General features: G+C 42.7%; 1 protein-coding gene across 1 annotated transcript in view; it reads left to right on the top strand.

The window, feature by feature from the left end:
- The window catches only part of RNF150 (ring finger protein 150), a 283,775-nt gene that overhangs the window by 211,402 nt on the left and 60,148 nt on the right, over positions 1 to 12,225 (top strand). Inside the window, exon 5 of the mRNA XM_005691225.3 lies at positions 10,358 to 10,454. Coding sequence (XP_005691282.1) covers positions 10,358 to 10,454 — 97 coding nt within the window. The remainder of the gene's footprint in view (positions 1 to 10,357; positions 10,455 to 12,225) is intronic.

Below are 12,225 nucleotides of genomic sequence, written 5' to 3'. Positions count from 1 at the left end.
ACTCTGTATTTAAAATACGTCACCAGGGTTTGCCTGGTGGCTCAGTGGTAAAGAATACACCTGCCAGTGCAAGAGACGCGGATTTGACCCCTGATCCAGGAAGATCCCACGTGCCGCAGAGCAACTAAGCCCACCCATGCACCACTGCTGTTGAGCCTGTGCTCTAGATCTCAGGAGCTGCAGCTGCTGAGCCCGCATGCCACAGCTGTTGAAGCCCCCGTGCCCTGGAGCCTTTGCTCCTCGACAAGAGGAGAAACCACAGTGAGAAGCTCACTCACCGCAACTAGACAAAAGCCCGTGCAGCCACAAAGACCCAGCATAGTCATAAATAAATAAATAAAGACTTAAAAATAAATAAACACCTTACCAATAGCAGACATGCCTGATTCATCTAGCACCGTGTTCTGCAGGAAGTACTACCACATAACTGTTACACATTAATGGATTATCATTCTGTGTTGATTTTCCTACTTTTTTTCCAGAACTCAGCATTCCCAGTAGTGAGTTCTAGTAACAGTTTTAGAATCTCTTTAACAATATGCAGAAACTCTCTTCTTCACACTCTCTCATGTGTAATTAAGAAATCCACATTCCATACTACACTGTGCTAAAGTGCCGCCATGTCAGAAAGGCTCTTTTCTCCGTAACAAGGTTGGAGATTAAACCCACTGGTTTGCATAGTACAGCACAGTAGAAAACACAGAAATTTCATGATACACTGAATGCTCGGGTTACTGGTCACTGGAACACAGGCATGGCATTTGGGCCAGACAAAGATGATGCACAGAAGGAGTCAGTGATTTCCCTGTGTTTTTCAAAGCAATGGCAGTCAAGATTCTGCTGAAGTTCTCATTGAACTGACCTGATTTTAAGAGCATGGTTGGAGTGAAATCCCACTTTAGAAAATCAGTGAGGGCACTTTAAATGTTCTTCCTCTTGGTAGGAATCAGGGACATTTCTCCTAAGCAATATTCATTACACTGTCTGGGCTCAGTTGACATTCTATAAGTGTTATCACCAGGGCAATTTGGTCTTTCTAACTGAGTGACCTCGATAATGCCTGCGCCCAGATCCATAAATTGATGATCTTGAAATGAGATTTGCATGGGGGGAGCGGCCTGGTGTGATGTCCGACCAGACAGTCTGGGCAGAATATGGGCTCACCAACCCCATAAATGTCCTCATCAGGCCCCCAGAAGAAGGAAGGATTCTTTCATATTTTAAGAGTCCATAAAAATTAAGGAAAGTGCTTTGTAAGGTCTACTATAGATAACTCACTGGCAAGGAATAAGAACTCAATCACTGTTAGTTAAATAATGATACTTCAGCTTCTTAATTGCCAGGTAATATGGTTTTGTCCTCTTTTCTGTTTAACAACTTTTATTTATTTTCACTTTGAAGACATAAATCTAAACTGAAACCTTTTTTTAAACTAGATCAAGAAGGTTATGCATTTGAAAATTGATTTCACTCTGCCATATTGCCCTCACAATAGGTTCGATCAGTTTACACTCCCACCAAAGTATATAAGACTGTGTACACCATTGCCAATGTGAGCTGTTATTGAATTTAAAAGTAAATGCCAGTTATGAATGAATAAGAATGATCCTGTATAATTTTCGTTTTTCTGATTTTAGTTAGGAAGTGTTTTTACAAGTGTTTTAACACATTTATCTGAAGTCTTAAAATGAGTTTGGGCAAAAAAATTAGCAAGAAATATTTTTTACCAACAGAATAATTGCTATTAAAAATGTATCAGAACAGGCAAAATAGTTTTCAGGTTTTCTGGATATAAGATCAACATGCAGTCAGTGGTTATCAATTCACTGGAATGACATTAGCTAATCACTAACAAAACTTGTCTCTCTCTTTCCCTTTTGACCCCCTTCACCCATTTCTCCGACTCCTCATCCCACACCTCTGGCAAGCACCAACCTGTTCCCTGTATCTATGAGCTTGTGTCTGTCTGTTTTTAGATTTCACATATGAGAGAGGTCATGTGGTATTTGTCTTTCCCTATCTGACTTATCCATTTAACAAAATGACTGCAAGGGTTAGTCCTGTTGTCACAAATGGCAAGATTTCATCCTTTTTATGGTCAAATAATATTTCATTGTGTATGTATACACCACAGTTTCTTTATCCATTTATCTATCAGTGGTTGTCTCCGGGTTTGGCTATTGTAAATAATGCTGCAGCGACCATGGGGGTGCGTATATTAGAGTTAGTATCTGCGTTTTCTTTGGACAAATACATAGCAGAATTGCTGCCTCTTATGGTAGTTCTATTTTTAATTTTTTGAGGAACCTCCATACTGTTCTCCATAGCAGCTATACTAGTTTTCTTTTCCACCAGCAGAGCATGATGGTTCTCTTTCTCTACATCTTCAATGATAGTTATTATTTGTTGTCTTTTTAATAATAGCCATTTTGATAGGTGTGAGATGATGTCTCATTTTTGTATTGATTAGCACTTTCCTGATGATTAAAAGTACTGAATATATTTTCATATGCCTGTTGGCAATCTGGATGTCTTCTTTGGAAAAATGTCTGTTCAGAGCTTCTGTCCATTCCTTAGTTGGACCGTTTGGGAGCTTTTTACTATTGAGTTGTATGAGCTCTTTATATACTTTGGATATTAGCTCCTTATTGGATACCTGATTTGCAATATTTTCCCCTATTCAGAAAGTCTTCTTTTTATTTATTTATTTTTTGATAGTTTCCTTTGCTATGCAGAAGCTTTTTTATCTGATGTAGTCCCACTTGTTTATTTTGGCTTTTGACGCTTTTGGCTTTGTTGTCAGATTTTAAAAACTTATCTCTAAGACCTGTTAAGGAGCTTCTCACTTACATTTTCTTCTATGAGTTTTAGGATTTCAGATCTTTCATTCAGGTTTAATTCCTTTGAGTTCATTTTTGTATCTGGTATAAGATAGTTGGAGTTTCATTCTTTTACATGACTGTCCAGTCTTCCCAACAGCATTTATTGAAGAAACTGTCCTTTTTTCAAGTGTATGTTCTTGATTCCTTTGTCATAAGTTAATTGGCCATATATATGTGGATTTATTCTGAGCTCTCTGTTCTGTTGTATTGACCTATGTGTCTATTTTTATGCCAGTGCCATACTTTTCTAATTACTGTATCTTTGTAATATAGTTTGAAGTCAGGCAATGTGATGCCTCCAGCTTTGTTCTCTCTCAGTGCTTCTTTTGGCTCATTGAGGGGCAATGGTGGCTTCCTAAGGATTTTAGGATTGTTTGTTCTATTTCTTTGAAAAATTTCATTGGAATTTTGATAGAGATTGCACTAAATCTGTAACTTGCTCTGGGTAATATGGACATTTAAACAATACTGACTCTTCCAGTCCATAAGCAAGGAATATCTTTCCGTTTATTTTTGTCTTCTTCAGGGTCTTTCAGTAGTGTCTTATAGTTTTCAATATGCTGTGTTTCATCTCCTTGGTTAAATTGATTCCTAAATATTTTATTCTCTTTGATGCAGTTGTAGACGGTATCATTTTCTTAATTTCTTTATCCAATAGTTTGTTATTCATGTAGAGAAATGCAGCATATTTTTGAGCTTTGATTTTGTATCCTGAAACTTTACTGAATTCATGCATTCTAACAGTTTTTGAAGGAGTCTTTAGGGTGCTTTTTGTATAATATCATGTCATCTGCAAATAGTAACAGTATATTTCTTCCTTTCCAATTTAGATGTCTTCTTTTTCTTGTCTAAGTGCTAATACTTTCAATACTATGTTGAATAAAAGTGGCTAGAGGACATACTTTCAGCTTTCACTGTTGAATATGGTATTAGCTGTGAGTTTGTAATGGCCTTCATTATGTTGAGATACTTTCCCTCCATAACTGCTTTGTTAAGAGTTTTTCCCATAAATGTTGTATTTTGTCGGATGCTTCTTTTGCATTTATTGAGACAATTATTTGACATTTATCCTTCATTCTGTTATTGCATTTCTAGAAATGTATTCATTTCTTCTAGGTTATTCAATTTGTTGGCATATAATGTTTACAATATTTTCTTGTAATCACTTGTACTTCTGTGGTTATCAGTGGTAACATCACCTGCTACATTTTTTATTTTATTTCTTTGGGTTCTCTCTCTTTGTTGCTTTGTGAATCTAGCTAAGAACTTGTAAATTTAGTTTATCTTTTCAAAAACCAGCTCTTAGTTTCATCGATCTTCTCTGCTGTCTTTTTAACATTTGTTTCTGCTCTAATCTTTTATTATTTCTTTCCTTCTACTAACGTTTGAGCTTCATTTGCTGTTTGTGTTCCTTGTCCTTCTTTCGTAGTAAAAACCCCCCGTCGGGTTATAGCAGACTATTACTTCAGAGTGTTGTCAATTAAAGGACATTGTCATAAAACATAGGAAACTGAATAACAGGCAACTTAAATTACTTGCCAGAGATCACAAAGCTCAGGAGGGGTCTTCAGTCCCTGAAACTGAAGCATATACTCAGCTGCTGCAACATAAGTAAGAAAACAGAGTAGGCAGAAAAAGAAAAGAAACCAACTCTCCTTGGCAGAGTTTGGAGGAAAAGAGTGGGATGTTCGAGGAAGAGAAGGGACATCTGAGCTGTGACTTGCTTGAATTATGGGCAAGGTTTGCCATACCAGAATGAAATGTTTAATTGAGCAGGACGTTGCAGAGGGTGAGAATGTGGGATAAACATGGGGGCGGGGCAGAAGATGTGACAAGGGCCGGACTGAGCGAGCCTTCTTCGTGTGCTGCGACTTTGTGTTGTAGGCAGTGGAGCAGCTGAAGCGCTTCCAGTGTGGGGAGTGATATGTTTGTGTTTTAGAAAGCTCAGGCAGGAAAGAGAAACCAGACCACACTGGGAAGAGCCTCGGGAAAAGTGGATCTTTCTTTCTATGGAACTTCGTGATAAGAATCTGAACATTTGTGCAGAGCTGCCAAATAACATTTACCAGATTTATTGGGCAGTGGAGAATGAGGGAGAACAGAACATTTCGAGACCAGTTTTACCATCTTCCTGAATAAACTCGAGCAGACTGATAGCTGAGTGTAGATCTGATGCAGCCAATATTTGATAGCATTTCTCTGCTATAGTCAGCTGAATACAACTTACGGCAGATGACTTTTCCACTGGTTTTGCTCAGTCCCTAACAATCTGTAACTGGGCTCCTGGAGCACAAAACATACACTGAGAAAGAATGAAACTTTCAGTTCCTCCAACTCCCCTGTCTTGCTCATGACGATTCAGTGCAGCGAGGAAGGACAATAGAGTGTAGATTTGGTTTGAGTCCTAATGCTGCAGTTTATCCTGCAGAGGGGAATGGCAACCAGGTCCAGGATTCTTGCCTGGAGAATCCCAGGGACAGAGGAGCCTGGAGGGCTACAGTCCACAGGGTCGCAAAGAGTCAGACACGACTGAGCAACTAAACAGCAACAGCGGCTGCAGTTTATTAGCTCTTTGGATAATTTACTTTACTTTAAGCAGATTCAGCTTCCTCCTCCATAAAATGGGAATAGTAATTTCCACCTCATAGAGCTGTTTTGAATTAATAATATATATAATATGCTTGATAGCTTTCAGTAACCGGTAGATATTGTTTCTTAATTAAATTCACGTTTATTAATTAAACGCTGACTCTTTAATTCATTAACAACTTTGCAAAGAAGATTCAGAAACTCTGAAGAAACATTCTAACTCCCCATAGAATCATGGGTGGGGAAGATCCTCCGGAGAAGGAAATGGCAACCCACTCCAGTATTCTTGCCTGGGAAATGTCATGGGCAGAGGAGCCTGGCCGGTTATAGTCCATGGGGTTGCAAAAGAGTCGGATACAACTTAGTCACTGAACAACAACAACAGAAGCGCTGGATAGATCTTATTTAAACAGGTTGCCTAGAAGAATGGAATTCTGTGGTCCCTGAGTGACTCGCATTCTTTGAGCACTGTTTCATCAAGGGGAATGAAACAGCTTGCATTGGTGCCAAAAGGAAAGAAAGCCCCAGGATCTAAAAAAAGGGTGGATATATGGGTATGTATAACCGATTACCTTTGCTGTACACCCAAAACTAACACAATATTGTAAATCAACTATACTCCATAAAAACAATTTTTAATAAAAAAATTAATTAAAAGAGAATCAATAGATGTGGAAACAAGTTTAGCAAAGGTTTGTCATTACTGGCCCCCAAATTGAGAACTTCCATGATTATCTTATTCATAATCATCTCAGCTTTGTGTTGCAGTTGACATCATCTTTTGTCAGGGCTTTGAAGGACGCTTTATAGAAGGTGCATTTCTCTTTGGTGAATAAGGAAGGAGAGGTGTTTTGGTCAACTGTCAGCTGTACTTCTAGTCTGTCAGGATTGTTAGGAGACAGATTATCATTCTGTTGTTCCTTTCTGTGGGCTTTCTCATGCAGTCTTTGTTAAAGCATGGGAAGGGACAGCGCCCTGCTGTGAGTCTTACAGACTGGACGAACCGAGATAGACTTTGCCTTAGAGATGTTTATTAAACTGTTGGTGCGTTTCGCTAAACTCCAGATTTTCTCCCCATTCCTTTATTTATTTAGTCTAGTGACTTCTATTTTTCTTTCCGTATGAGAGGAAAAAAACTGTTTTGCAATCCCAGTTATAAGAATATAGGCATGATCACCCTATGTATCATTTCAGCGCTGTTTCTGTTGCCCTTAGTTCTCCCTTTGCTTTCTTTTTTAATTTACAGTTACTTGCTTTTAGCATTAGAAAGTTTAAAGTAGAAATCAGAGTGATAACATAATATCTAAAAACAAGATGTAACAGTGGTATTAATAGGATGAATGGTAGCTTACAATTAAGGAGGGCCAGGACTTACGGTTTAAGCTTCATGGGCATTATTTATTTCCTTTCTGTTTCATACACACAGACTCGATCACTCACAAACTCCATACCTGTAAAATAAAATTTGATTGGGAAAAGGATTAAAGTCTTAGAGAGCTAAGGCTTGCCTAAGATCAAACAGCCAGAAAACAGTGGATCCCAGAGAGTGGCCTTTCAATGACCTTTTCTGTTGCAACTCCCAGGGAACCTCTGAAACACTATGGAAGAGACCTTGTCTTATTCATCTCAATACCCAGCTCCTAGCTCAGAACAGAACGAACAAGAGGGTGACGTCGCTAACACTTTATTTTAGGAAGATAAATCTGGCAAGGATGAGTGGGATGAAAAGAACAGGGAAAGACTGGTGGCATGGGGAGCAGTTCTGATGTTATTACAACAATCCAGAAAGAGAGTTAATGAGATCATGAATGAGGGGGCAGCACAGCGAGAAGGAAAGAGGCAATGAAGGTGGAAAAGTTTAGAAAGAACGCGTTCATGGACTTGATGGCCGTGAGCAGGCAGTGAGCAGTGCCAGCCTTTAGATAAATATCCATTCATGTAGGAAATATTTCTGGAGCATCATCTGTGTGCCAAAATCTAGTCTAGTTGCTGGGGATCTAATAGTGAATTAGGCAAATGAAAAGTTTGTGCTCTCAGAGAGCTTACAGTCTCATTTTAGGATGTACCAGTCAGAGTTCTCCAGATGGCCACTATAGCCCACTACATATTCTCAAGGAATTGGCTTTTCTGATTATAGGGCTGGTAAGCCTGAAATCTGAAGGCCAGGTCTACTGGCTGGAAACGCTGAGCAGGGGCTGATGCTGCCACCTTGAGGCAGTTTTTCCCTCCTCGGGGAAACCAGTTTTGTTTGGTCTTAAGGCTGAGCCTGGTGGGCTGCCGTCTATGGGATCGCACAGAGTCGGACACGAGGGAAGCAACTTAGCAGCAGCAGCAGCAGCAGCAGCAAGGCTCTTCAACTGATTGCTCAGGCCCACCTGGATTATTTAGAATAATCTCCTTTACAGTAAATCAATCCTCTACATACAAACGAGTTCTGTTCCAAGAGCCCATTTGTTAAGTCCAATTTGTTCATAAGTCCAACGAAGCTAGCCTAGGTACTCAACTAACACAAATGGAGGGCAGTCTGCGATTTCACTCACCCCTGACATGGATGGAACGCACTTCCTCATCTTTGAAAAAGTTCGCAGCGGGAAGGCTCGTATGTAGGGGACTTACTGTATATAAAGTCAGATTGTAGGTATGAATCCTGTCTGCAGAATACCCTCAGTGTTTGACTGAATAACTGATACTATAGCCGAACCAAGCGAACACATAAAACTGACCCTCCCAGAGGAGATGGAAGAATGACCAGGGCAGAGCAAGAAATCACCTAGGGTGGTAAGTACTGGCTCCTGTGCCTGGCAGACTCGGGGAGGAATAGGGGTCTCTTCATCTTACAGACGAGGCAGATGAGACTTGGGGACTTAAAACAGGTAACTGGCCCTGCTCCCTTTCTGTCTGCAGCATATGTGCAGGAAACACCACAGAGCCTGCCCTCCCAGGGACAGTCAGAGAGACCAGAATATTTGCCATTTTACCAGGAACACCACCAGTGAGTGAGCACATTTAGATTAGGATCTTGTTTTCTGAATGTAGAGCCTGCACGTAGGGAGGTTGATCATTGCTTTGGGGTGAGGGGTTACAGAAAGTGTTAAGTGTGTCAGTCACCCAGTCCTGTCTGACTCTTTGCAACCCCATGGACTGTAGCCTGCCAGGCTCCTCTGTCCATTAAATTCTCCAGGCCAGAACACTGGAGTGGGTAGCCATGCCCTTCTCCACAGGATCTTCCTAAACCAGGGATCAAACCCAGGGGTTGGGGGGACAGGTTGCTTTGTCGAGCATCAGCCCCTTCATCCCACTGCTGCACTGAGACAGGCGGTCTTCCTGTGCCCAGGTCGGGGCATCTGTACAAGCCAGTCGTTTTGCCTAGAAGACCCTTCTTCCTCCCCCATCCCCTTCACGTGGACCATGTCTGTGTAAATCTTCAGGTCTGAGCTTCAGCACGTCATCAGGGAAACTTTCTCTGTGCATCCAAACTAGGGCCCATCTCCAGTTACAACCTCCCCCCACCCCCTGCTAACACCATGTTCTTCTAATGAGGTATATAGCACTGTCATCATGAAGTAGCTTATTTCTCTCTTACTAGTATCTGCCTCTCCTGTTACATTCCCAAAGAAAAGGAACCAAATCACTATCATGCCGATTTCCCAGCAAGGACACAGTTCTTAGCAGATATTACTTGTCAGATGGATGCATGGATAAAGGAATGAATGAATGTAATGTGTTTTCTTCTAATCAGGGAATCTGTAGGGCATCTAAACAATCACCTGAAAACACAGGGCGCATCCAGGAGGCTCCTCTCTGTTTCCTAATCCCCAATTTGATCATTTCCTGTCCACTGCCAGTCCCAGCCTTGGCACATGGGTTCTTCACGTCACTTGCAGAAGTGGTGCTTCTTCTCTGATTTCAGAGGTCCTTTGTAAGCGTTTGATCCTAAAGCCTTCCAACACAAACTCTTAGAATCGTTAGAACAGTAGAACACCAGAGTGAGGGAAGCGTGTGGAAGGATTCCAGGAATGGTGCAAGGTTGAGGAGTCAGGCATGGGTGGCGTGTGCTAAGGATGCCCGCATACTTAACATGGACGGTTCTCTCTCTTCTTGCTCCAGACAGGAAATTCTGACTACTTCTGCCTGTGGTCTGGAGTCTCGTGAGACTTCCATGAGAAGACAAGCTTCTGACTCAAGCAGCCCCTGATATCTCTGAGTGGGCTCCTGTGAGCCAAGTTGAGAGGAAATTAGGAGCCTCTACCCCCGTACCTATGAAAAGCCACCCCCTTATCCTGCCACACAGAGGAAGGCTCCTGAGGGTGGGCACTTGAGGCTGAACAGTAAAGCTTACAGTACCGCTCACCTGGTTTCTGACCTAACAACCCCCAGTCATAACAGCTTAAAATCTCACCTGTGCTGTGAATTGCTTCCAAGAGCTCTTCTGCCCTTTGTGAGTCGCCCAAATATCAATGGAAATGAGGCTCTGTTTTGTGGTTTTCTCCTGACGGTGGGACAAGACATTCGGGATTGATTTAAAAGTGGCCACTGTCAAGTTAGCCCAGAAGGGTCTGTGCAGGTTTCTCCCATTTGCCTTCTTTCCATTCAAGGGTCTTTCTATCCAGAAACGTCTCTCTGTTTCTACGTTCTCTGTCGTTTCTGAAACTTGGAAGTCTTGGCTGCAGTTTGTAGACGATCCTCCCGGGAGCCAGACAGATGCTGACTGTATGACCACAGGATGTAACAGAAAGCTTTATCGGCCCGGGTGTTCGGAGATGGAGGTCCCAGAGTCTTGGCTCTGCCGCTGAGCGGTGCATGACTTTGGACAAGTCTCCGGGCTGGAGTGGACGCAGTGCTCTCCGCAGTTACCGCCACGCTAAGATGTATGGTTCTCATTGCAGGCATCTTTTCCACAAGTCCTGTGTTGACCCCTGGCTTCTAGACCATCGCACCTGTCCCATGTGCAAGATGAACATTCTTAAAGCCCTAGGGATCCCGGTAAGCACAGTACAGCCTACAGCCTCGTCGTGTCTGTCTCTCCACATTTCCTACTCAGCAGGGAGAAAACAGCACCCTGGGTTGTCTGTGTCCCCTCGACCCCAGAGCAGTGGCGTCACGTGATGAGGCCCTGGGAGCCCTTTCCCACATCTGGACACATGTCTCCTCTCCCTTTGTCTCCATCTGGGAACATCGTGACCCTCCCACCGTGTTTGTTGTTTTGTCTGTGAGTCGAGATGTTGCCTGAGCAGCTCACAGGCTCCTCCTCCGGGCTGCAGTGGGTGATAGCAGGTCAGCCACCAGCAGAGGCCAGGGCTACACTGATGACACTCTTCTTGTCATTTACCTGCACCGTCGTCAGGCAGACCCAGCCGCCACGCTTTCCCCACCATCGCCCAGCTTCCGGAGGAGACACGCTCTTCCAGACAAGGGGCAGAGAGGTCAGCCTCTGGGCATCTGGCTTGGTGGCCTCTGCTAAACTCACATCTCTGCGAGAGCTTGAGAGAGCAGGAAATCAGAGCCAGAAGGCCTAAATTCCTGCACTCCCATCAAGCTGGCGCCCTTGGTTACAGGTTTTAGCAAACTTAGTCTCTCACCCAGTACACGCAACATTGCCCAGCAGGCTGGCTTGATGCTCCAGGGAAGGACTTTCCCGGGATCGTATCGAGTGAAGGCCATGGGGCTGGTGGTTGGTGAGACACCAGCTGCTCTCACGAGGGAGGGAAGCAAGCCAGGCCTCCAGACCCAAGGGCTGCGGAGACATGTGAGAACAGCGTAGGTGCCGCCTAAGAGAAGCTGGACCGGCAGGATACAGAGACCCTCTTCCCCCTCACCCCCTCCGCTTTGCTGCAGCCTCCCTCTTGTCACTCCTCACGACTCATGGCAGAGAAGAAATAGAATTTTTAAAGTCCCAAGATGTCACTGAAGAAGAAAGGATCAGCTCAGATATCAAAGGCTTTATTTAATGCCAAAAGGCTAATTATCCCAGGAAGATCAGAGTGACTGTTGCATAGGGCACACCTGAATCATCATGAGGTCACGGACTGGCTGAATTTTCTGCCCTGTACCAGCTGCCTCTGCCAGCTGTGTGCTGATTATTTTTTCTTACAGTCAGTACACCAAACACAAATCAACTTGTGTGACTGTAGCTTTGAGCTAGATTTTAAAAGGCAATGCATTAAATTTTCAGAGCAGTATTGTCAATGCATAATAAATTCAAGGTGAAAATCAATGACAGTGAACATGAACTCTGAGCAAAAAACCCAGCGTCTCTATCAGATACTAATGACTTAGAAAATTGAACTCACTGTTTGCATGTTTCACGTATCTGGCTCTAGCTGGTTTTTACCAGGGAGGAGGGAAATGTATGTATGTGTGTACTTACATGTGTGTATGTGTGTCTTTGGGTTCTAAAATCTTTAACATGTTCGCAGTTAAAGGTAGACAGTCACATCGTTTAACTTACTTCTTGTTGCTTAAGGATATCTCCAAAGCTCCCAGGTTTCAACCCCAGGGCTTCTTGGTCAGGACAATGAAACCAAACCACCGCCAGTGTTTACAGTTTATACTAAATAGCATTCCACTGCAGACTTTTTCTGGGAAAGTATAACTTCTGCAGACCTTGTAAATATCTGAGAATCATAAATGCCTCAAGAATACAGCTAATCATTGTTTTTTAAAAGGGAATTATTAGGTGGCCTTCGGGCTTCTTTCCAGAAACGAATAACATTTTAACTTTTAGTAGTCGGGCATCCTGGCCATAGATTGTTTC

Source organism: Capra hircus, chromosome 17 (assembly GCF_001704415.2).
Source record: "Capra hircus breed San Clemente chromosome 17, ASM170441v1, whole genome shotgun sequence".
Classification (NCBI taxonomy): domain Eukaryota; kingdom Metazoa; phylum Chordata; class Mammalia; order Artiodactyla; family Bovidae; genus Capra; species Capra hircus.
This window is presented reverse-complemented; position numbering and strand designations above follow the sequence as displayed.